Source organism: Peromyscus leucopus, chromosome 12 (assembly GCF_004664715.2).
Source record: "Peromyscus leucopus breed LL Stock chromosome 12, UCI_PerLeu_2.1, whole genome shotgun sequence".
Lineage (NCBI taxonomy): Eukaryota > Metazoa > Chordata > Mammalia > Rodentia > Cricetidae > Peromyscus > Peromyscus leucopus.
The window spans coordinates 79,188,502-79,215,188 of record NC_051073.1 but is presented as its reverse complement, the minus strand read 5'-3'; the positions used below and the strand labels follow the sequence as shown (position 1 = coordinate 79,215,188).

At 45.3% G+C, this 26,687-nt stretch overlaps 1 protein-coding gene across 1 annotated transcript in view; it reads right to left on the bottom strand.

Moving 5' to 3' along the window:
- LOC114685732 (integral membrane protein DGCR2/IDD-like) overlaps positions 1-26,687 on the bottom strand; it is a 70,982-nt gene that overhangs the window by 39,548 nt on the left and 4,747 nt on the right. Inside the window, 1 exon segment of the mRNA XM_028860371.2 lies at positions 1,460-1,582. Within this exon segment, the coding sequence (XP_028716204.1) occupies positions 1,460-1,582 (123 nt within the window).

The window sequence follows — 26,687 nt, the reverse complement described above, 5'->3', positions numbered from 1 at the left end:
TGCACAGCTTTGTGGGGAGGGGACAGCACAGACCTGAAGTAGAAAAGACCCAAAGTACATACTGATTCATTTAGGGATTTACTGATAGAACTGCTTGTAGCCCATCTGCCAAGCATGACTCCCCTGTTCCGGGGACAGAAGGCCTAGGAAGGATAGCTAACACAATGCGCGTGGCCTTTAACAACCGGCCGACTGCTGCTTACACCTCTGTGTACGGTTGCTTCCTTGTTTGCTCCAACTTGTGGGTTTTAGAGTATAAACTGAGAATGCAAACTGGATCCGATATTAAAGCCTTTCAGGACCTATTCCCGGCTTTGTTCTACCAGTGACGTCTCTTCTCTCCACTCTCATTGGTATCAAGAGTGCTTACTCAAGAAAGACTCCCACAACAGGGTCATGACCATCACTAAGTCCAGGTCTGCCATAAAGTTCCCTGTGCTCTCATAGGGAAAACATAACTCTGCCAGATAGGCAAGATGTCCTGGGTAACAACCACTTGAGAAAGAACAACATTGGTGCACTTAAATAATGCGGGTAATGTGTAATGTCTTTGCTGGGTAAATCTCCTCAAGGCAGACTTGCAGCCTCCTGTCTCTGTTTCAACTGTTTAAAGTGTAACCTGGGGCCAAGACCCAAAAGAGATTAAGGATGGCAGTGTACATGCGATGCATAAGCCTAAGGTGCATATAAGCCAAGGAAACCTTCTGTTGGGAGCTGACTGCTATCTGGGCTTTATACCAGTTGACCAGGTGCTTAGGTAAAGAGCTTTTCCTTCATCTCAGTGCGTGGAGGAATTTCTCACTGAGAAAGCATAGCCTTTCTATTACATGACAAGCCTTTGCGGACAGGCACGAAGATCGTGAGTCAGTGTGCATGTGTAAGTGAGTCTCAAAACACCACACAGGCATGGACACGTGCTTGGGATGCTGCCTTCTCTCCTATCTCACGTTGAGACCGACCTACCTGGGGATGGAATGAATGCTATTATCCACGCTGCTTTATATCCGTCAGGGTGCGGAGGTAGAAACCAGTGGGTAACTGACAACCTATAAACTTGTGGCCTTTCCATATGTCTTTAGGAGCTTATAATGGGCCACAAGAAAACCCCCGAGTACCACATTACTAGAGAATGATTGGGCAAGGGAAGGAAGGGCAATTGTAGTTCACAGTTTACACTTCCAGCACACTAGCCAAGTGTCAGCAGGCACCTATACCCGCAGCCAGAGTGTTGAACACACGCTTCAGAAGGGCTCACTCCCAAGGGCCATGTGCATTATCACATCCCCAGTGCTGTTAACCCATGAGTTCTAGAGGTGGTCCACGTCCAACACCTACTTTTTAAAAAGGCAAGAGTGGGGTCGGCTCACACTGCCCTTCCAATGTGTCCAGACCACATGACTGTGTGGGTCCACTCCCTGCCTGAGGAGGCCAGGGCAGAGACAGGTCAGTCTGCACTCACCTGGACAGTCAGCTTCGTCACTCTCATCCTCACACGTTGGCCAGCCGTCACATTGCCAGGGGAGGGGGATGCACTGGATGGCACCGCTGTGACACGCAAACTGCCCAGGGTTGCACCGGAGCTCTGGGGACAAAAGAGCAAGAGGCTGTTGAGGACGCAGGACAGAAGCAGCAACCTAGACGGACAGAACTCTCTCCACACCACGAGAGTCCTGGCGAAAGCAGTCCAGAAGCTGAGTGGCTGCCCATAGCCTGCTTCCTCAGGGGGATTTGAACACATGTTCCCAAAGTCAAGGGTGGAGAATGGTTGTCATCCTGCATCAGAACATACAGCACCACCTCCCTCCCAGGAACATGTAAATGGTATGCCAACACAAGATGAAGGACTCCAGAACACTCTTCCAAGAAGATGGCACTTGAGCAGGGTTTCCTAGGAAGGCGACACCGGGTATGTTGTGTGATATAACAGTAACCACACCCCAGGAAATAGTCCTTACAAGAAGGCACGTCAAGACAACTGTGTGAATGGTTGGGAGTCACTCAAGTAACTGGAAACCCAGACTTTGGAGGCTGCAGGGCTAACGGATTTCTAACCTTTATCTGGCATGCTTCAGGCAGCTAGAGGTTACTAAGGCAGTAATGAGAAGATATGTCTGAAGAAGGTAAAGCTGGCAGTGGCTTCTGACAAGATAAAAATGTTAAACCAATGCAGCAAAAAACACAGGCTTCTGTAGAAGCCAACAACCTGTACACTACAGCCAAGTGCCAAATCCCTCCCTTCTTGATTTTTCCTTTACTGCCCCCTGGGCATCCTTTTTTTTTTTTTTTCTTTTAAACTTGTTGCCCTCCTCTTTACAGAGAGCTAGCTACAGAGCTAGTTTTCTCTCTAGCCTGATTTACTTTCCATACATGTTATGTTGTCTGCTTATTTATTATTTGGACTAAATCAAAATAGCACATACAGAACCACTGAACTACATCCTTGGGCTTATGTACAGTGCTCTCTCTCTCTGTGTGTGTGTGTGTGTGTGTGTGTGTGTGTGTGTGTGTGTGTGTGTGTTCCTCCTTCAGGCACTATCCACTTTGTTTTTAAAACAGCGTTTCTCATGGGCCTGAGATGACTGACTAGGGCTAGGCTGGCTGTTCCCATTTCCCCAGCACTTAAGAGCGCTGGGACTCTTGCAGGGGACCTGAGTTTGATTTCTAACACCCACACAGCACTTACAATTATCTAGAACCCAGTTCGAGAGGATACAACGCCCTCTTCTGGCATCCATGGGCACCAGACACACATGTGGTGCAAGGACATGCATGCAGGCAAAACATTCATCCACATAAAATGACAAAAATGATTTTAAAAACAACTAAGCACAAATGCTTCCCAGTTTACAATGTGACTGTAGACTAGGTGGTTCACATTCAGCAGGAATCACATTTGACTTGGACCTGAGCTATTCCTGGACAACCAGGATGTGGCAGGTCCTCAAACTAAACAAGAGCAGTGTGTACAACTTCCAGTCAGTCGTGACGTAACAACAGATGAACGGCATTCTCGCACACCATGCTGCTGAACCACGTGCCTGCAGGCTAGGTATGTTAAATGTCCTTTCCAATTATGGTATTTGGGGTCACCATAGCTTTACTGGTGTATAAGCAACCGGAAGTCAAGGAGGGCCGATGCTGTCATAAGCTAACTTAAACACAGATACACACAGTCAGGATGGAGGAATGACTAGAGGTTGCGTGTTTTCCACAGCACTTCCTGCTCCTACCACAGAGTGGGTCATTACAAACAACAGTGCAGGGACTGAGGCAAGATGCAGGACAGAGGAACACAAATCCGTGTGCTTATTTTAAAGGCAGGTTCTCTTCACATTATCTTTTCCCCCATATCATTTGATAAGGATCTTGATCCACCATGGCAGCAGCAGTAAAAAAAAGGGCGATATCAAACAGAACTATTTGGTAGCATCTATTTCTAATCCAAAGTGTGGTTTTATCTTTTGTTTGTCCTAAGTCTACATATTCTTTTCTTCCAGAAGACTACAATCGCAGAGTAGAGTGGACTGTGACATCTGACAGCAGGACAATGGTGTGCCACCCCCCTCCTGTGACATTCCACACAGACACACAAAGCCGATCCTCAACCTGATCCTCTGCATAATAAATGAACAAACACAAGAACAAGTGGCAAAAGCCAAACCTGAAGAGACAGGCGATCACCTTGAGCATGGACCCACGACAGAACAACTCAGAGTGTCCGGCACTACCCAGCAGTGCTGGGCCCTCAGACAGTGTCACAGACAGTGTCACGGACAGCATCAGAGTCTGGAGGTCGAGGAAGCGCTGCCCGTGCTTTGTTTGTCAACTCAGGAAATGCAACCTGGTGTATTTACTATACGCTGTGTAGGAGAGCAATTCAAGTGTCTTTTCACATTAAAACCCACAGTTGAACTAACACGGTTCTGGGGACCGGAATGCCCAGGGTCAGGTCTTACACCTGGTGAACACCTTCCTGGTGCATCGCAACTCAGTAAAAGCAGCCCGTGGTAAAGAGCATGAGGAGAATGGGAAGCCCAGTCTCGTGCAGAAGGAAATCAATAACCTACACTGAAAAGGAAACTCCGCATCTAGTAAAACCTTTCTACAAGGGCTAGAGTACAGCTCATTGGGCTTAGTATTGGAATATTTCCCGAGGACTTAGGAGATCTTAGGTTTGAGCCTCAGCACCTCAAGAAGCAAAAAACCTTTACAGGTGTGTCCAACTGAGCCCCACAGATCACATTCATCCCAGGACAACTGTGAACACAGCTCAACACATTTGCAGACCACAATGTTAAGTCTCAATGTCAAAATATTAGTACTTCTGTTTTACACAAAGTCAAGTCCAGGCTCAAATGTTTTCATTCAGAAAAATTCCACAAACTAAAGAAAAACTAATATCAGGGCTGGAGAGATGGATCACTTGTTAAAAGTATGTTTTGCTCTTTTACAGGACTCACACTTGGTTCACAATATCCACGCTGAAGTGGCCCACAACTCTGTGACACCAGCTGCCAGGAATATAGTGCCCCGTTCTGGCCTCTGAGGGCACTCACACCTAAGAGGCATACATCACATGTAAGTAAACATAAAACTAAAAAAATTTTTCTTTCTGATTTTTCGAGACAGGTCTTCTCTGTGTAACAGCTCTGGCTGTCCTGGAACTCACTTTGTAGACCAGGCTGGCAACAAACTCACAGAGATCCGCCTGCCTCTGCCTCCCAAGTGCTGGGATTAAAAAAAAGTCAAAGCTACTCAGAGAAACCCTGTCTCAAAAAACAAAAAACAACCCCCCCCCCCAAAAAAAAGTCAACTCTTCCAGAAATTCAGAGTTCAGGAAGTTAGCAAAAACAACAGCATTAGAAAATAATTATAAGTTGGACATGCCTATAATTTTGGAACTTTGGAGGCTGAGGCAGGACTGAATTCAAAGTTATCCTGAGCTACATGGTAAGACTCTGTTTCAATAAATAAATAAATAAATGAAAAGACCAAAGGAAAAAAGGTGATAAATCTAACAAAAGACGTTTAAATCTTGTTAGTGAAAATACAAAAACATGGCTTTCTTGAAAGATATATTTAAAAGACCCGAACCTAAAGTATGTACAGTATTCATGGATTAGAAAATTCAAATGGTTAAGATCTCAGTTTACCCAAATTCAATGCTACCAACAATATTCCACCAGGCTTGATTGTAGAATCTGTCAAGCTGACTCTAAAATTTATGGAAATGCAAAGAATTCAAAGCAGTGAGGCATTCCAGGATCCAGCAGAAGGAACAGCGAACCATGCAGCATGGCAGAGACACCGAGATAGGGCAGTGCAGGTACCAAGAGGGGTCACAGAGCCCATGGTGGGGACACACCTTTAACCCCGTCTCTTGGGAGGCAGAGGCAGGTGGATCTCCCAGTTCAAGGCCATTTCAACAAGTGGACATGGATGACTGCTATCTACTAAGAAAGCACTGTGCTGTTCCTGTACGAGAAAGAAAAAGTAACTCAAAACACATCAAAGGCCTAGATGGAAATGTAAAGCTCCAAACTATCAAAATTTGAGCAGAAACCATGGAAAATTTTTGTAACTTTGGTTCAGGTAAAGATTGTGAAGATGTATGCTGAATTACAAAATAAAAGGGAGATAAGCTGGACTTCATTTAATTTTGTAACTTTTTCTTTCTTTGTGATAGGGTCTCACTTTGTAGCCTTGGCTGTCCTGGAACTTGCTATGTAGACCAGTCTGGCCTTGAACTCACAAAGATCTGTCTACCTCTGCTTCTGTCTGGGATTAAAAGCATATGCCAGGAACTGATGCTATGGCTTGGCAGTTAAGAAAGCTTACCACTCTATCAGAAGATAGAGTTCAGTGCCCAGCACTCACACTAGGAAACTCAAAAACACCCAAATTCCAGCTCCAAGCCATCTCACGACCCTTGCTGGCCTCCAGGGGAACATCCACACACCCACAGCTACACAGACAGACAGACAGACAGACAGACAGACACACACACACAGCCAAGGGATCTCATGACCCTTGCTGGCCTCCAGGGGAACATCTACACACAGACAGACAGACACACACACACACACACACACACACACACACACACACACAGCCAAGGGATCTCATGACCCTTGCTGGCCTCCAGGGGCACATTTACACACCCACAGCTGCACTCACAGCCATGTATATACATACAAATAAAATAAATCTTTAGGGCTGGAGAGAGAACTCCAGGTTAAGAGCATTGGCTGCTCTTCCAGAGGACCTAGGCTTGACACCTAGCATCCACAGGGTGGCTCACCACTGTCTCTAACTCTGGTCCCAGGCCGGCCATTCTGACACCCTCTCTTTGCCACCACAGGCACCAGGTCCGCATGTGGCCCACTGGCCCCGTGCAGACACAGCCATACCCACTGTTATTAAAGAAGAAGAACGTGCTACACACCCAGCTGGAACCCGTTCTTAAGAGGATGCAAAGGCTGGGGTTGGGATAGGTGCTGGAAAGACGGCTAAGTGTTAAGAGTGCTTGCTGCTCTTTCAGAGGACCTGATATTGGTTCTCAGTAGCTCTATCAGAGAGTTCACAACTGCCTGTAACTTTAATTCCAGGGGCAACAATTCACACAGACACATAGACATAACTACTAATGATGATAAAGCTTTTAAAAGCCAGGTGAGTCTTGATTACATCAAGTGAAAGCAGCCAGTGTGTACTCAGGAGAGTTCCTGAGTTTCTTAAAAATGCACCCTCAATCTGCAACATCAGAGAGCAGGTCAGAAATGAGAGGGCAATGGGAGACTACAGAAGGGCACAGGAGAACATCTGTGCTGATAATTGGTATGCTTGCTATCTTGGCTGTGGTGAGAGAGGAAGATCACAGGAGCTTACTGGTCAGGCAGTCCAGTAGAAATGGTAAGCTCCAGCCAGGTTCAACAAGATATCCTGTCTGCAAAAGTAAGATGGAAAAGTGATTCAGGAAGACATGCTTCCACATGCACCCACATGGGCAGGTGTATCCATACAATGTGCACACAATGGAGATACCACACACATCAAAGCTTTTGTGTGTGTGTGTGTGGGGGGGGGGGGTCTCAGGTAGTAGGCTATGCCAAGATGAAGCTGACTTATCTCCTTTCCAGTCACTGACAGTCAGAAATTCACTGAAGTAGACAACAAACTTAAGCTTCGTGCTTTCCATGAAACACGTGTGGCCACAGAAGTAGCTGCTGATGTTCTGAGCAAAAAAATGCAAGGATAATGGTTCCAATCCCAATCAACACTGGGAAGAACACCTTTCCCATGAAGCAAGGTGTCTTGATCCACAGCAAAGTGTGCCTGCTGCTGAGTAAGAGGCATTCTTGTTCTAGATCCAGGAGAACTGGAGAGGGTAAAGCGCAAGTCTGTTCACAGATGCACTGTGGACGCCAATCTGGATGTTCTCAATTTGGTTCTTGTTTAGAAAAAGGAGAGAACTGAACTGTCATACTACTGTGCCTCAGTGACTGGGGCCCGACAGAGCTGGCAGACTCTGAAAGCCTTTCCACCTCTGTAAAGAGCACGGGCTCCTCCCATGTTGTTGGGAAGCCCTTCAGCAAAGATGGTGAGGATCAGGACCAAAAGCACCCAATATTCAGCGTCTTGTTCTTACATGTGTGCTGCTGCACAAAGGTGACACGCTGCGCTAAGAAACAATGCACTAAAAACACGAGGAGGAGGAGGAGGCTGAAGAATATGAGGGAAGCCAAAAGAAAACGCAGACTGCCAAGAGACAAGGTGCCCTCCCTGAGAGCTTTGAATTCTTTCATTGAAGATTTACTTTATTTCTAATTCTGCGTATGTCTGTTCATCTGTGTGTGGGTGCGTAAATATAAATCTAAATAACCCAGAAGGCCAGAGGCATCAGATCTCCTGGAAATAGCATTATAGGTTAATTGTGAGTTGCCTGATGTGGGTGCTGGGAATTGAACTCAGGTCCTTTTCAAGAACAGTACAATGTGAGTAGGGCGGTGGTGGCGCACACCTTTAATCCCAGCACTCGGGAGGCAGAGGCAGGCGGATCTCTGTGAGTTCGAGGCCAGCCTGGTCTCCAAAGCGAGTTCCAGGACAGGCACAAAGCTACACAAACAAACCCTGTCTCGAAAAACAACAACAACAACAACAAAAAAAAAAAACCAGTACATGTTCTTAAGCTCTGAGCCATCTCTTCAGCTGGTGAGTATCTACTTCTAAGTCTGAGTCCAGTGAGAGAGAAATCTTTAGGAGTAGCAAGTCAGCAGTGGTGGGGCAGCCTTTAATCCCAGCACTTGGGAGGCTGCAGCAAGCAAATCTGAAATAGGACAGCTCAGCTTGGTCTACAGAGTGAGTTCCAGTGTCTAGAGGAACAGAAAACAACCAAAGAGTAACAAGTACATCATGAGACCCCAGGGGACGGGGATGGGACGATGATCTCCCAACTCTTACATTTTAAATATGTGTAGTTTATTATAAGGCTGTTTTAAAAACTGCCATGAAACAGATTTCAGTGTACATAATCAGTCACTTAATGTTCTCAAGTGAGGTCAGTCAAGATTAATCATTTCCTCCATGACCTGCTTCCTCACCTGGACAAGTGAGGCTTGGCTTAGTTATTACTGCAGCTCCAGAACAAGAACCAGGCTTCATAATTACAGTCCCAGGGCTGACTCATTGCTGAAGACTATTTATCTAACGAGGAATTAACGATGGGGATTAGTCTCTTCTGGCCTCCACCCCTAAGCATTAAGTCAAGTCCTGAAACATACCATTCTTCCCAAGCCATTCTAGGTCTTCCAGTTTGGCTAAAAACTAATTATAAACTATACTGAGAAAAGACAAAAACATTAGCAAAGAGTATTTTAACACTATTCACTCTATAGAAAAAAGCCACAATGCAGCCAGGCGGTAGTAGCGCACACCTTTAATCCAAGCACTTGGGAGCAGAGGCAGCCTGGATCTCTTGAGTTCCAGGCCAGTCATGTCCACACAGAGAAACTCTGTCTCAAAAATCAACCAACCAACCAACCAACCAACCAACCAACCAACCAACCAACCAACCAACCAACGGAGAAGTTTCAGTGTACTACTGCCTCAAATTCCTTTAGGAAATGGTCATTCACTGAGGTTTTCTTTCCCAACAGCCCTATTACTTCCTTCAAAAGCAAACATTTTGAGATCAGCAGGCCTGCTCTGGCAAACAGCCCCTCATTTCCACACACGCCGGCTTTATTTGTGGGGTGGGGTGTGTGTAAACTCCTTCTAGCCAAGGTCCTGAGGCTCCAACAGGCTCTCTAGTTGAAAAGTGCCTGTGTAGACCGTTCAAGCCGTCTGTCCAGGACGGGTAATCAGAGACTGTAAGATACTGGGGCTGATGCTGAAGCATGATCCTTCAAGCTGTGTGTGTCCGTGAGGCAGGGTGAAAACCAGGATAGGCAGGGACCCTTAACACCCCAGCTCCATGAGCACCTGTGCTTCCTTCCTCAGTTCAGAGAAGAGAGCTTCTTCCTCCCAGTTATTCCTTGTAACCAGACAGAGCTGGCTAAAACTGACCTTTAAACTTTCTTTTTAAAAAAAGGCTGTGCTGAGCAGAAGGCTTTCAGCAGAGTGCTTTCTTTGTCTTTCTTCATCCTGAATACACCTGACCTCCCTACTCTGGGGTACTGGGATCTCAGTTTCAAGACACACACCCCTCTTCTTGAACTCTTCCTTACCTCCCCAGCAAGGCTGCTGGATTGCTTAGTCTAACCTTATTTCAGTGAGCAGGTACGTGACCAAGTGTCAAGAAGGAAGGTTCTTTGCCTGCCTGGCCTCCCCCAGAGCAGGGGTTGTGCTGGGAGCACTTCAACAGGGGAGTACCTCACTAACACTGGGACCCTACCTTCCAACAATGTAAGTGTCTGTTCTTGGCCAGGAGGGTGGCCGCTGAACCATGCAGGTGAACTCTGGTACTTACAGGTTCTGTATCATCTGCAGTGTGCTGGACGGTGATTCTGTCGGGCTTAGCTATATGTTAGCGGCACATCAACATTTCTTTGCCTTCTTTCTGAAGATCCTTTCGGCCTTCCAAAAAGCAACTAGTAGGAATTCCTGCCATACAAGAAGTTACTAAAGAGCCACGCTGCTTTGCAGCTGGGTCTGCCAGCATCCTGCAGCCTCCTTGCTGGGCATGAGGGAGGCAGCTCAGCTCTTCCTAGCCAAGGACAATGTTGTTGTCACTCTATCACCACCTTACACAAACGTGTGGCCACAGCACCAAAACAAGACGCTCCGGTGCACCAGCAGTCCTCAGACCCCACCCCACGCCCTTACCACATTTTAACCCAAGGCCTCTTCATGTGCTAAAATCACTGGGGAGCTCAACAGGTTTTGCTATGTGGGTTATATCTATCAGTAGTTTCTATGTGGTTTATTAAAGCTGAAAAAAGCTCCACAAGAACCCAAGCACGGGCATTTTGGCTGGTTAGGCATTTGGCTAGTTAAGCTTCAGGCTTTCGAGCAGCAGTTCAGCTGAGAGCCATTGGGATGAGGACTCAGAGGCTCCAGTCTGAGGAGACAAGACCAGCTAAGGAATTGGCAAGGTGAGATAGCTGTGGCTTATTCTGTCTCTCTGACCTTCCAGTATTCACCCAATAACTGGCCTCAGGTTTGATTTTATTAATAACAACTTTTAAGATTCATGCAACATCTGGCGCCCAACGTTTGTGGTACGAATTCACGAAAAAGTGCCGGTTGTGGTGGCGCACGCCGATAGGATTTGCTGAAGGAGACAGAGGCAGGAGGATCCCGAGTTTGAGCCTAGGAGGCTTGGGAGAAGCTTTGGCCCGGACTTAGCCACAAACAGTGGTGGGACCATGGAAGCAGTTGCTCCATGTTGCCAGCTCCTTCTCATCGTGTTGGTGACTGCGGTGATGCTGCTACCTGGTACGAAGGGTTTACTGCTGCTGGTTCAGAGAAGAATTGCCAGGACCATCGTGTTACAAGAAAGCATCGGCAAAGGTCAGTTTGGAAAAGTTTGGCAAGACAAATGGTGAGGAGAAATTGTTGTGAAGATTTTCTGTTATAGGGAAGAATGTTCATGGTTCCGAGAGACAGACATTTATCAGACTGTGATTGCTCCAAATCACAGAGGAGGCACAAAAAAAAAAAAAAAAAAAAAAAAAAAAAAAAAAAAAGTCTGCAGGAAACCATGACCATGCCTAACAGTGACTTTGAAATCTTCAAAAAGATGACAGGATCCTACAACGATGATTCCACATGGACTATGATAAAGCCATTAAGCCGATTAACACCATGGAAAAATCGACTTTGGACTACAAACTGGTCAGAACAATTTCGAGAAGACTAGTTGAGATGATCCAGCCTGACAGACTACTCAAACAAGGACTTGAAACAAGCCCTGAACTTTCCTATTATGCAGAGACTGGACAAATGAAAAAGGACTTGATGATTAACCCAAAAATTTTCTTTTCAAGATTCCCTAAAGATATCTTCACCCTAGAAAGCAAAAAGAAAAAGAGAATATAGATATGAGTGATCATTGAATCTACTCTGAGAAAAAAGATAAAGAAATAATAGGATAAATAGGTAGATCACTGAATCTACACTGAAGAAAAAGGGAAGATATAAAAATGACAAAAGGTAGACTAATGAATCTATTATAAAAAGAGAAAATATGGATATTGATAAGATAAAAAGGGAGATTATGGAATCTACTTTTAAAAAGGAACTACTTTCTTTAAATAAGATAAGTAATGAAAATTTTTTGGTCTGAGTTTATCAGATGTTACTGGACTGGACATTGTTAATATATATAATGGAGTTTTTTTGTCTGGATCTGTCAAATGTTAATGGACTAGACATTGTTAATGTAATCTTGACTGTATATTGCATATACTTATTGAAGATAGTTTTTCTTGTATTAGTTATAAGCTTTCTTTAATTTTAGACAAAAAGAGAGGAAATGTGGTGGTATTGTGTATTCTAATAAATTTATCTGGGTCAGAGAACAGACAGCCACTAGATACAAAGGCTAGAAAATGGTGGCACTCACACCTTTAATCCTAGCATTCCAGAGATAGAAATCCTCTGGATCTCTGTGAGTTCAAGGCCACATTGGAAATAGCCAAGCATGGTGACACACGCCTTTAATCCCAGAAAGCCAGCCTTTAATCCCAGGGAGTGGTGGTAGAAAGCAGGAAGATATATAAGGCGTGACCAGAAACTAGAAGATTTTGGCTGGTTAAGCATTCAGGCTTTTGAGCAGCAATTCAGCTGAAAGCCATTGGGATGAGGACTCAGAAGCCTCCAGTCTGAGGAGACAAGACAGTTGAGGATCTGGTGAGGTGAGATAGCTGTGGCTTGTCCTGTCTCTCTGATCTACCAGCATGGATCCCAATAACTCGGCTCGGGTTGATTTTATTAATAAGAACTTTTAAGATTCCTGCTACACCTGGCCTTTAGATAAGAGCCAGGTAAGAGGCTGACGCATGCCAGCTCCTGTGTGAATCCAGGATGCTCTGCTGCTCTGTGATCTACAGAGACCTGCTGGCCACTCACGCATGAAGATGCGTCCCTACGCCGTTCCTATTGTATAGAAAATGTTTCAACATCCATAGAAAGTTGATATGGGTGTTGGCCTTAGTGCTATGTGGCTCTTCTCTCCTTACTTGTGGTTTGTGAAATATAAACTGTGGGATCACTTGATTACATTTTCATTGCATCGGGAATAAATAAATGCAGGTATTTTCTTGGGAAGACATCAAAATTCAAGGCGAAGGCTGCCGTTCTCATCAACTGCTCCCAAGACAGAGACTCTCCACCTTCCACAGAGACTGTCTAGACCCTGTTTATCCTGATTCTCTGAGACCTCACCCCCTGAACCTGCTTGAGGTGTTCAAGCAAAAAATCTTAACAGGTTTGGCCCTGTTGTGTGTGTTGGGGGTAGGGCTTCACAAAGAGCCAGGGCTCTGGTACCATTAAGTCACATTTCTATCCAAAAATATAGCTTGGAAACATTTAGACACCTTTCCACATATTTGAAACTTACCCTGTTAAACAATACATCTCCCTGCTAATGAACATGCTCAATTGTTTCCATTCCTTCTACAAACTCGCGCTGAAATAAACACCCTGATTTGAGAAGGGAGAAAAGTCTCCAGTCAAGTCCTGTGCTTTTTAAAACTCTGATTCCCATTTGGGACCAGCGTTTACCCACTTTAGAGACTCTTGCCAGCGCTTGATGTCGCCCTTTTGGTGCAGTTTTAAGAAATGAAATATGACCCTAGAACGCTGGGTTTGCACACTGCAGGTGGATAATTGGTACTTTTGAGACATGAAAAGAGTTTGGGAAAAGCACAGAACTTCATCAGCAAGTCAAATAACCCCTGACATGCAGTTTGGCCCTCCGGTGGTTCTCTATAGCATGAATGATCTTACCAGTTGTTGCCAAGTGAAGATGTATGGACTCCCAACTCAGTGTCATTTAGGCACGTCCCCCATAGTGGGATGGTATTCTAGTTGGCTTTCTTGTTATTGGAAATAAAATACAATGGCTCAAAAAAAAAAAAAAAAAAAAAAAAAAAAAAAAAAAAAAAAAAGAACCCAAGCACATGCTCAAAATACTAAACAGGTTTTCAATATAACCCAGCAATTCCACTTACATCTGTTGTACGTGGCTATGAAGTGTGTCCCAAAAAAGCACATGTTACAGGTTGAGTCCTCAGTTGATACAGCTGAGGATGAAATCATAAGGTTTCTGACCTCATGACCGGTTAATCCACTGATGAGCTCATGGCTCAGTGGGCTATTAGGCGGGACTAGTGAGAGTAAATAATTGACTGGGAAGGATGTCTCTTCTCCACATGGCCTTCCTGTCTCTCTGCTTCCTGCACCCAGTGTGAATGTCCTCCTCTACCTCATCTAGTTCTTGCACGGTATCTTGCCTTGCTCCTAATCCAAAGCGGCAGAGCCGCTATCTTAGACTGGACCTCTGGAGGAAACCTGCGCTTTCCCCTTTCTTAGTTCTCTTTTCTGTTGGTGTGAAGAGACACCACGACCAAGGCAATGTACAGAAGAAAGCACTGTTGGGGCTTACAGTTCCGGAGGGTTGGAGTTCACGCCCAGCATGCTGGGGAGCATGGCAGCAGGCAGCAGGCACGGCACTGGAGCAGCAGCTGAGAGCTTGCAAACCTGTCCATAACCATGAAACACCGACAGCTAATTGGGAATGGTGTGGGCTTTTGAAACCTCAAAGGCTACCCGCAGTGACACACCTCCTCCAAGGCCACACTCCCTAATCCTTTCCAAACAGTTCCACCAACTAGAGACCAAGCATTCCAATATGAGTTTATGATGGGACCATTCTCATTCAAACCACGACACCTCCTTTTACTAAAAAAGTAAACCTTTTTCCTTGAAGTTGATTTTCTTGGGTGTTTTGTCACCACAACACAAAGTCGATTACTACATTATTACCCAGGAAATGACAGTCTTTTCAGCAACTGGTACTTAAGGATGACTATACAGTTATCTGAAAAGGAAGCTGGCCCTCATTTAATACAAATATAAAAATTAACTCAAAGTATATCAAAGACTTCTACTGTAAGAGCTAAAACTATAAAACACCTAGGAAACAGGGGGTACTTCCTAATGTCAGTCTTGGAAACCTTTTCCTGGATGCAAAACCAACAGCAAAACCAGCAAAAGAAAAAACACAACGGTGACTTCATGAGAAAAATGTTTGTAGTCTCATGATACTGTCAAGGACTTAGAAAAATAACCCACTGGATGGAACAAAATATATTAAATTTAGTATCTGATAAGGCGCTAATAGTCAGAATATATAAAGAATTCCTACAACAATGTAAAAACAACTGCTCAATTCAAAACTAAAAAAAATAACGTAGATATTTCTCTAAAGAAATACAATCAACAAACACATGAAAAAATGAGCAACACCAGTCATCAAGAGACACACAAGTCAAAACCACAATGAGCTAGCACCTCCTGTCCTGAGAACTGCTGCTTCTTAAGGTGGAAATGTCCTGGGAGGGTGTAGGGAACGGAGCCTTAGCGCACTACTCAGAGTAGTGTGAGACGACTCAGCATCGGCAGAGACATAGAATTAGCCTATCAACTAGCAATTTCACTCACAGACATATACTCAAGAGAACTGGAAGCAGAGACTAACAGGTAGTTGGGCACCAACGTCCACATCAGCACTTATTTATAACAGCTGAAGACAGAAGCAACTCACATTTACTAGCTGAAGGATAGATTTTAAAAAATGTGGTATATTCATACAGCAGAATATTACTTGGTGATAATAACTTATATGTGCTATAATGTGGATGAACCTGAAAATATGGTAAGTCAAAAAAAATCCACAAAAGGCTATGCAGTATAATTCCTATTACATAAAATGTCCAGAATAGACAGATCCATAGAGACAGAGCTGGTTAGTGGCTGCCAGGGGCTAAGAGAGAAGGAGAAATTATTACTTAACTGGTATAGTTTCTATCTGGTATGGTGGAAAGTTCCAGGAATGTGTAGTAGTGACAGTTATAAAATAATATGAATGTACTTTCTGCCGTTCAATCACATGCTTAAAACAGTTAAGGGGCTAGAGATATGGCTTAGTGTGTAAACCACTTGCCCTAAAAGCATGGGGGACCTGAGTTTGAATCCCTAGAACCCATATAAAAGTTGCATGTAGTATCGTGCTTCTGTAATCCGTGTGCTCCTACAGCAAAATGGGAGGCAGACAGAGACATGAGCATCCCTGTGAGTTCTCAGGCCGGCCCGCCTCATGTAAGCACACACAACCAAGAGACTCTGTCTCAAACAAGGTGAAAGGCTAGGACAGAATGACACCTAGGTGGTCCTCTGACCTCCACATAATGCCCATTCTCACATAAACTGCACACATTGTCACATATACACATGCAAAAAAAAAAAAATAGTGAAGGACTGGAAATATAGCTCAGAGCAGAGTATTTCCCAGAATGTTTTCCCCAAGTTTAATCCTCACCACACCAAAAGTGAAATGATTAAGACGGTAAATTTTATGTGATGTATCTGAGAAGAGAGACACCCAGCATTCAGCTCATCAGCTTCGAGAGTAATGAATGGCATCATCTCATGTAGGCTCTGGAAACACTAATGTGTTTCCACGTGGTGAGATGAGAGGGGCAGACAAACATGGCAGTATTACGAAGCACGTAATTTCCCTTACAGATCCTGACAGGGTCACAGATACTGTGGCAACCCTCGGTATCTGGAGAATGACTGCTAATACACTGTGCAACGAGCGGGACTGAGAATGTGTACAGTAAGATTCCTCCTTCTCGGAACGGTGTATGCAGAGATCAGTACAGAGAGAGGCACCAGACACCCCTCAAAAGACAGGCCTCTGCTCCAGACTATGTGACAATGACCGTACCTATTAGGTCCTGCTCCTGGCAGTCATGAGCCCCAGAAGAACCCCCTCAAGTAGTGCTTGTTACTGACACTTCAAGTGTTCTGTTGCTAGCAATGACCCTGAAGAGGCAGATGCTCTGAGAAGGTCCCATAAGCAGAAGGGAGTTAAGTCCAGGGATTCGCAGAGCACAGCACACCCTGGGTCTCCACTGTTTAGGGCTGCCAGCACCTAACTGAACCCGAAGCTCCGTCAACTCGGCGGCCATCTGGTCAGGTGTCTTAGTGAAGAGACACCACGACCAAGGCAACTTACACAAGCATTTATTGGGGGATTACAGCTTGAGTTGCTCTTGACCACCATGGCGGGGAGCATTGGCAGCAGGCAGGCATGGTGCTGCAGCTGTAGCTGAGAGTTTACATGTTGAGACCACATAGGAGGCGGTAGCACAGGCTTTTGAAACCTCAAAGCCCACGCCCAGTAACACACCTCCTTCAACAAGGCCACACCTCCTAATCCTTCCAAAACAGTTCTAGCAACTAGGGACCAAGCATGCAAACATATGAGCCTATGGGGGCCACTCTCATTCAGACCACCACAGCTACACAGTTGAGTTTGAGGCTACATGAGACTATCTCAAGAAAACTTAACCTTAGGACTGGCAAAGTGGCTCAGTGGGTAAAGGTACTTTATACTAAGCCCGAGGACCTGACTTCAATTCCTAAGACCCATATAGTGGAAGGTGAGAACTAACTTTCACTCCAAACAGTTGTAAGCATGCATGCACACACACACATAAATGTAATAAAATTAAAAAGAAAACTAAACTTTGCTGCTGTGGAATTTCTGTGGATTATTTGTTGTGGAATATATATTTGCTGCTGTGGACAAAGATGTGTTACATTTATTCATGCTGCAGAATATTTAACTATGTGAAGGTGTGTTACATTTATTCATGCTGCATTTGTTTAATTATGTAAAGATGTGTTTCATTTGTTTATGCGGCAGAATATTTACTATGTGAAGATGTGTTACATTTGTTTATGCTGTGGAATATTTACTATGTAAAGATGTGTTACATTTGTTTTACCCTGCCTGTCTAAGGTACCTGATTGGTCTAATAAAGAGCTGATCGGGTCAATAGCTAGGCAGGAGGGGACAAGGTGGGGCTGGCAGGAAGAGAGAATAGGAGGAGAAATCTAGGCTTGAAAAGAATGAGAGAGAGGCTGTAGAGATGGTTCAGTGGTTAAGAGCACTGGCTGTTCTTCCAGAGGTCCTGAGTTCAATTCCCAGCAACCACATGGTGGCTCACAACCATCTGTAATGAGATCTGGTGCCCTCTTCTGGCCTGCAGACATACATGCAAGCAGAACACTGTATATATAATAAATAAATAAATCTTTAAAAAAAAAGAATGAGAGAGAAGGGAAGAAGAGAACGAGGAGAAAGAGGGACATGATTGGGGCCAGAAGCCAGGCAGCTGCCAGACAGACAGACACAGAGACAGCAGGAAAGTAAGATATACAGAAAGAAAGACGATAAAAAATCCCCAGGGCAAAAACAGAGAAAAATAAAAGAGAAACAGGTTAATTTAAGTTAAAGAGCTAGCCAGAAATGAGCCTAAGCTAGACCGAGCATTTATAACTAACAATAAGTCTCTATATCATGATTTGGGAGCTGGTTGGTGGTCCAAGAGAAAAAGCAACTGTCTAAAGTACTTCTTAAGTACTATCCGTATTTAGAGAAAAAGGATGAGGTTTCCACATCCCTCTTGAGGATCAATTTTCCAAATGGAATGGCAGAGAAGTTACCTGCACATGCAAAATATAGGAAGATTTTAAAGTCCTATAGGTAAATTTTTGTTGAGGTGTCTGGCTTTGTAGCCCAGGCTAACCTCCAACGAAATTTTCCCTCCTCCCTGGTAGTAGAGGGTAGAAGTCAGGGTCTTATATATGTTAGACTCTATACATGTTAGTGCTCTACATGTCTGAGCTACACTCCAGGCCCACCTAAGGGCAATATTAAACAAGGCAATTCTGAAGCAAAGATGGAGTAGAGTTCTGAGGCATGCAAAAAGATCTAAGGCCAAGCAGCAATGGGCAGCTTTACCCCATCTCCCCACCACACCCCGCCCCGCCCCACATCTGAACACTATCATGCACTTCAATCACCACAGAGCTCCGATATCTCTGGGGAGGGTTCAAAGGTAATACAGCCTAAAAGCATCATTTCATATACTCCTTTGGAATCTTAAATCAAGCACAAGATTCAACACACCAGAAACTCCATCTGAAAAGGAATGTTATCATTTACGGTTATCCAGGCTGTGCACCCCAAGTGCTTAGCAGAGTGTGGGCTGCTCAAACATGGTGTGGAGGCTTAGAGACAATGACACTAGCAGTGAGGCCCAAGACAGCTGCAAGACAAGTGAGAGGGATGTGCTCAGTTCCTGCTGGTAGTGCTGGGCACAGTAGCAAAAGGGAACAACAGTAAGGACAGCAAGATAGGATTGTGGTGATGGTGGCCACAGTTAGGGGAAAAAATAAATGGGAGCTGAGACTCAAAGTAAAAAGGTAGAAGACAAGAAACAGAGGGAAACAAACCCACTGTGGTGGTCTGAATAAAATCGGCCCCCATAGGCCATAAGGAGTGACATTATTAGTAGGAACTCCTTGTTGGAGTAGAAGAGTGTCACTGGGGGGCGGGCTTTGAGATTTCAGAAGCTCAAGCCAGGCCTAGTGGCTCACTGTCACTTCCTGCTGCCTTCGGACCCAGAGGGCCAAGCCTCAGCTCCTTCTCCAGCACTATGTCTGCCTGCATGCCGCCATGCTCCCACCATGAGAGTGGGCATTTATAAACCTCTGAACTGTAAGCCAGCTCCAACTCAATGTTTTCCTTTTTAAGAGCTGCTGCGGTCATAGTGTCTCTTCACAGCAACAGAACTCTGAGACACCCACTAACACTGCACAGTGTTACGGTCAAGCTGCCCAGACTCCCAGTGCTAGCTCGACTTTATAAACTGCAGCTGTGGAGCTCTGTAACCTTGAACAAGTCCTCCACCTCCTAGACTCCGGCTGTCTGTCTGTAAAACAGGACTAACCCACCTCACACTGCACTGGGAAGGAGAAACATGTAACAGCATTCAGCTACAATTTTATGTCATTTTTGTGTTCTAATCATCTTTATAGTTACTTTTTGTTTTTAACAGTGTTTTACCTTTAGTTACTAGACCTATTTCCTTTTAAAATACCTTTCTTAGGCATGGTTCAGCAAGGAAAAAATAAAACAACAAAACTCTTGGGACACAAGCCTGATATCAGGAGCTTGGCCCCTGGAACACATGTGAAAACAGCTGCATAGAGAGGCCTGCATATGTAACCCCAGCATGCTAGGGGCAAGATGGGAGGCAGAGACAGGAGAACTGGATCACACAAGAACTCTAGAAGAGAGGCCCTCCCTCAAAAACAAGGTAGAGGCACATATCCAGCACAAGACCCACTACATAGTGAGTTCCAGGTCTCCTAGGCTGCACAGTGAGACCCTGTCTCAAAAACAAAACAAGGCAGACGGAGAGAACTGACTCCCAAAGCTAAGCTCCACACACTCACATACTATTTTTTAGACACACCCCAACACTGTGTGTGTGTGTGTGTGTGTGTGTGTGTGCATAAAGACTCACGCAAAGGTCACAACCAGTGTTGTGTTGGGTGTTTTGCTCCGCTGTTCTCACCTTTTTCCCCTTTGAGACAGGGACTCTTATGGACCCGAAGCTCATCAATTCAGCAAGATGAGCAGGCAAGTGAACTCAGGATCCCCTTTCTTCTCTTTTCAGAGGCCCATGCTGCTGCTCCTGTCTTTCATCTGGTTGCTAGGGATCAAACGCAGGTCCTCAAACTTGCTTAGCAAGCATCTCATCAATTGAGCCAACTCCAGGCCCTCACCTTGTTTTCAGGGACAGTCTCACTCACTATGTAGCCTAGGCTAGCCTGGAACTCATGAGCCTGCCTGACTCTTCTGGGTGTTGAGTAAAGTACCTCTTTCTGACCCTTTTTGTCTGTTTGTCTCCCCCAACCCACCTCCCCGCTGAGAAAGGGTTTCTCTGTGTAGCCCTAGCTGTTCTGGAACTCACTTGGTAGCCCAGGCTAGCCTCGAACTCTCAGAGATCCACCTGCTTCTGCCTCCCAAATGCTGGGATTAAAGGCCAACGCCACCACAGCCCAGATGACCCTTTACTTTCATGAAAATGTCTTAAGAGTTAATATAACCACATGGCTTAGAATCCACAAAGAACACACCAAAGGTGACAGCAAGGTTAAAATTGTAGGCAAGCCTCCCAAGCTTCTGGAAATGCATGCAACACAGGCGTCCCTTTGATGACAAAGACAGTGTGGTGAGGTCACAGGCAGAAGCCACTGACTGCCCTGAGCAGGCCACCCAGGCCAAAGAGCTGTAAAGTGCCCGCACCCTGGAAACCACAGACACTGAAGGGTCTCAACAAGGACTCTGCGCGTGGTTCCTCAACTACCCAGAACTCTCCCTGGATTTTGGAATTGGGAAGCAGGAGGCAAAGCATGTCCCCAACATGCTGGTCCTGAGTGTCCTGTTTCTGCTTCTAATTAAAATCTAAGTGACACCCTCTTCTAGTCTCCACGGATACCTGTGTACAGACACACACACAAATAAAACCAGCTCTGGTAGTGCAGGCTGGTAACCTCAGTGCAGAGCAGGTAATCCTGGCTGGCCTAATGGATCAAATCCCAGGCCAGTTAAAGAACAAAAACAAAAACAGAAACCAGTTTGGGGCTGGTTAAGAAACAGCTTTTGGTGCAAACCTGAAGCCTGACTTGGTCCCACACCTATTTAAAGACTGGTGTGGCAGCGTGTGCCTAGTGCTAGCACTAGAGAGGAGAAGACAGGAAAATCTGTGGGACTTGCTAGCCAACCAATCTAGCCAAATCCACAAGCTCCAAAGACAGCGAGAGACCTTGCTTCAAAACCTAAGATGGAGAATGAATTGAGGAATACTCAGAGTTGATCTCTAGTCTACAATGCACACACGTGCACGTGTGCCCATAAACACAGATACACATAGGAAAACACACACACACACACACACACACACACACACACACACACACACACCATCAGATGGTGGGGCCTGAGGAATGACAGCTAAGGTCGATTCCTTCCCACTGTTCACCCCACACACAAAAAGTAGCTATGAACTCCTAAAGCAGGTTCTCCAGGGAACAAGAGCAAGCTGGATCTGCCTGGGCACACTCTCAAGTCAGCTAACCCACCTTGTCCTGCCAACAGGAAGCAGCCCCATAGCTGAAGACGACAGACAACAAGCTGCCCAGGAAAAGCTCATGTTGAGTCAACTCTGTCCCCAAGTCCAGCTCCAGGAAGGATCCACATTGGCAAGAGGCCCTCACTTCTTGCCTCTCAGCACAGCTAATACCCAGGGAGCACGCTCCACCAAACATGAGGCCCGGCAGCCGGCTGTGCCCCTTCCCTCACCCACCTCATGTTCCTATACAGCGGCTACAAGAACCCCATCCCCCCCCCCCCCCCCCCCCCCGCAAGGCAGCTACACGGCAATCTGGCTAAAGGAACTACTGTCCTCTATGTAAAAATATAAATAGCCATTTGTGCATTTTTTTAAATTTTTTTTCATTTGTGCATTTGTTCCATAACTGATTTCCTTCTTTTTTTTTTTTTTTTTTAATAAATGGGCTTCTTCTTAAAAATACATAATTTGTTTTTTTATTTTATGTTCCTTGGTATTTAGTCTGTATGTATGCCTGTGTGAGGGTGTCATAAGTCCTAGAACTGAAGTTACAGACAGATATGAGCTACTATGTGGATGCTGGGAATTGAACCCAGGTCCTCTGGAAGAGCAATCATTGTGCCTGTCCAGGTACAGAGAACACATGAATGTTTCAACTAGTAAAGCCTGTCACTGCTAACAATCCTGGCATTGTGTAGAGTGTAGCAGCTCTGTTTCCTCTTATTTATGGATCCTAGCTTTGAATCTTTAAATGTAGATGTATATAACCTGGAGTAACTACAGAAAGAAGAAAGGGATGGGATTGGGGTGGGGGGTGGGAAAGGAATAGTAACACCCAGGTACCATGAAGGGAAAATGGGAAAAACGGGAGGGGCCTTATCTGGGGAAGGAGAGGGAGGAGGAAATAAAGAACACTAAGGATAAGCTAGATATAGTGGCAAACTCCTTTAATCCCAGCACTGGGAGGCAAAGGCAAGGAATAGATCTCTGTACGTTTGAGGCCAGGCTGGTCTACACATGAGTTCCAAGACAGCCAGGGCTATAGAGAGACTCTATCTATCTATCTATCTATCTATCTATCTATCTATCGTGCTTACTTAAAAATAATATGTGTGTGTATATTCTATAAATCAAATGAGTTTATACTACTTAGAGGGATAATGCTTCTCCCAAGAGCCACAGACTAGCAAAAACCTTAGTACCAGGCATGGTACTGTTGGTCAGGGGAGTTGAAGAGACTTCTAAAACAACTCAGGCTACTGCTGTTGCTCTTGGCTACCCCCCCCCCCCCGAACTTGAAGGTAAGACCCAACTGCTGAAGACACCATACATTCTGGACCCATGCAGTAGAGAGACGGAGCTGGAACTGACCTGGCAGCCTCCTCCCTGGGGACTAGCACCACACTATTCAAAGGAGCTAGGCAAGCTGCCAAGGGAGAAAAGCAGTCAACAGACCTACCCAGCTGCGAAGCCTGTGGGACACAGGAGTGACCAGCATGGCAAGTGAGTCCCAAGGGTGCAATAGTGGTGGCACTTGCATCCTGGAGGTAACCAAAGGCTGTTTAGCTGGACTGAAGGAATTGATGCCTAGTTCTATAAACTGAGCTTACTACCCAGGGCAACTACCCACAGCAGGCGAGTTCATGGACCCTGAAGAATAGTAGGTCTCAGCCTTCCTCATGCCACGACCCTTTAACAGGTCTCCTGTTGCGCCGACCCCCACCATAGAATTATTTTGTTGTTACTTCATAACTGCAATTTTGCTACTGTTGTGAATCACAATGTAAATATCTGATATGCAGGATCTCTGATGTGACCCTATGGGGTCATGACCCACAGGTTGAAAACCACTGCTAAAGATGAACCATCTACTGCCACTTTCCTAAACCAGTATAATTCCCAACTGCATTCTAAATACCTATCCTTATGTCCACAGAGAAGTTCTCAGCCCTCCTCAAAGCAGCTTCTTTTCACAGCACAATCACAGAAAACCACAACTGGTCAAAATGCAGACAAGTGGTCCAAGGCTGGGGGGGGGGGGGAGGGTCCATCCCTATCTGATACACAACTCCTACAGTTAAGGCTCAGGGAATGCTGCAAAAGAGGTATGGACCTGGGCTGGAGAGATGGCTCAGCGGTTAAGAACACTGACTGTTCTTCCAGAGGTCCTGAGTTCAATTCCCAGCAACCACATGGTGACTCACAACCATCTGTAATGAGATCTGGCTCCCTCTTCTGGCCTGCAAACAGAATACTGTATATGTAGTAAATAAATGAATCTTAAAAAAAACAAAAACAAAAACAAGAGGTATGGACCCTAATGGAAAGGAGGCAAAAAAGACTTTAAGCAGCAGAGGACCAGGATGTTCACATCTTCTATGACAGGGAGCTGTACCCATGAAATCTTCACAATATGGTTGCTCAAACAAGATCTGCACAAAGACAATACCAAGTGACATCAGATGTGTATGAGGGAAGTTTCACAAGGCCCCATACCTAGAGGAAGAGCTACAGGCAAAGAAGCTAAGAGAAAGAAAATCATTCTTCTTTTCTAGGGGAAGAACCCCCCGAGAGGTTATTCAATCCCAAGCAGTCAGACTGAGGCATATACCTATACACATACATAGGAGGCAACACTAAATGTACCCGGAAGGTTGTATTTATGTATACACGTGCATATGTAATATATGAAACAGTAATAAAGAAAAGGGGGTCATGAATCTGAAGTGGGGACACAGGAATTGAGGGAAGAGAGTGGGGTAGAAATGATATAAACAGTATTCATGCATGAAATTCTCAAAAATAATGAAAATAAATGTAAAAACATAATATAATACAAATACAACTTGAAAACAAAAAGTGTGACAGCTACTGCAGAAAATCCTGCAGAAGATGCTGTGTGTGGCATGGTTTAAAACCACTACCCTGAGTTCTGGTGCCTCCTGGGGGAGGCCCTGCTGACCTGCACACACGTGTATACCATCAGGCTCAGGGACTTCAGGGTTCTCTAGACTCCTTCAAATCTGCCTGTGCGGGCTGGAGAGATGGCTCAGATGTTAAGAGCACTGGCTGCTCTTCCAGAGGTCCTGAGTTCAATTCCCAGTAACCATATGGTGGCTCACAACCATCTATAATGAGATCTGGTGCCCTCTTCTGGTGTGCAGACATACATACAAACAACACTGTGTACATAATAAATAAATAAATCTTTAAAAAAAAAATCTGCCTGTGAAAACACCAGGAGATAATCTGTCTAAAGCACTTGCTTTATATCAGACACTTTTTGGAATATTTCCTTACCCATTTTAATCCTTACATCTCTTTGAAGCCATATTATGATGTTTATATTCAAAGGGAGGAAGTTGAGTCACAAAAGTAGTCGAGAGGAAAGAGAGAGAGAACACAAAAGCACTATGTACAACCTTGACCCCAGCAATGTGGCTTCAGGGTACATGGCCTTGAATCACTACATCACCTGCCATTGACTGGATGAGAAAAGGGCCTTTGTATAACTTGTCATAGTTTCATTAACTTGGCACACCAGGGAATTTCCTCCATCAAACTGGCCTGTGAGCAGGTCTGTAGGGCATTTTCTTGATTGCTAATTGATGCAGGAGAGACCAGCACACTGTGAGCAGTGCCATCCCTAAGGCAGGTGGGTCTAGGTTATAAGAAAGTTGGGGGAGCAAGTTAGCTCCTGCCTCCAGGTTCCTGCCCTGACTTCCCTTCATGATGGACTAAAAGGAATAAACTCTTTCTTGCCCAAGCTGCGATGGCTGTGGTATTTACCACAGCAACAGAAAGCAAACTCTAACTTCAACGTCTAATCCTCTTCTGACCGACAGCTCCGTAAAGTCACAGCTTCACTTCTCTCCTCTACACCGAAGTACAAAGACGTCTATGTCCACAGCCACCGCACCACGACCGCAGGCCTCCAAGCCGTTTACCTCCAGCCTGGGCTAGTCCTACCAAGGCCTGCCGTGACAAAATGTGACCAGCTTCCACTAAACTTTCCAAGACAGCTGGTAAGTCAAACCAGAAACAAAACCACAGCTGTCACAGATAGCCACACTCTAAACCCAGGCATCACTCTGTTCGGTTGTCTGGGACTCCAAACTGGGCTTTGCAGGTTACCAATCTGTTCTGCAGGCTGGGAGGAAAACCAAAGGTCACGATGTCCTCAGCACACATAAACACAGGCGATGGACAGAGGACAGAGCTGTACGCCAAGAAGACATAGGCTTAGTCACGGGCTCTTTCCTGGGTCCCAAATATAGGCATCAACATTTCAGAATCAAAAACCTACCGAAGGTCCAGAGGAGGCAAAAGAACTCTCCAACAGTCAAAGGTTCATCCCAGCAGGGAAAAAAAATCAACTACTGGATCACTGTCATCCAAGAAGACAGGACATACAGCTGGATCCCTTGCTATGGCTACGAGAGCCCACCTGCAGATAGAGGATCTGCCCTCACCGTAGGACACTACGTGGTATCCAGACCACCTCTCACCACTGCTAAGAGGAAAGGATCTATGAACTAGGCCAGGGAAGACAACAGAAAAGGCAAAACCTATCTTCAGCACATCTTCGTGTCTATCCAGAGGCACTCACTGGAATAAGCACTCCAGAGAGCATGCACTCACTCACACGCTGATGCCTACTTGCCCCACCATGTCAACTTTAACCCCAGGCTTCCTGCACCTTGGGGGCCTATGTACTTGACATGGCACAAAGCAGGTGCGAGTGAGCAGAGCAAGGTTGTGCTAAACAGAAGCCACCTTCTGTTCCCTGAAATGGTCCATGAGATCAGGGTAAAGGGCCACGACACAAGGATGCAACTTATTCCGAAGTAAGTTCCCCAGCAGGGAAGTGGGGCACTTACGTGTTTCAGAATGTTGCTATGACATAAGGATATACAGGGCTTTGCTGTTTTCATAACTTTTCCATGATTTTGAAATGATTTTCTCTTT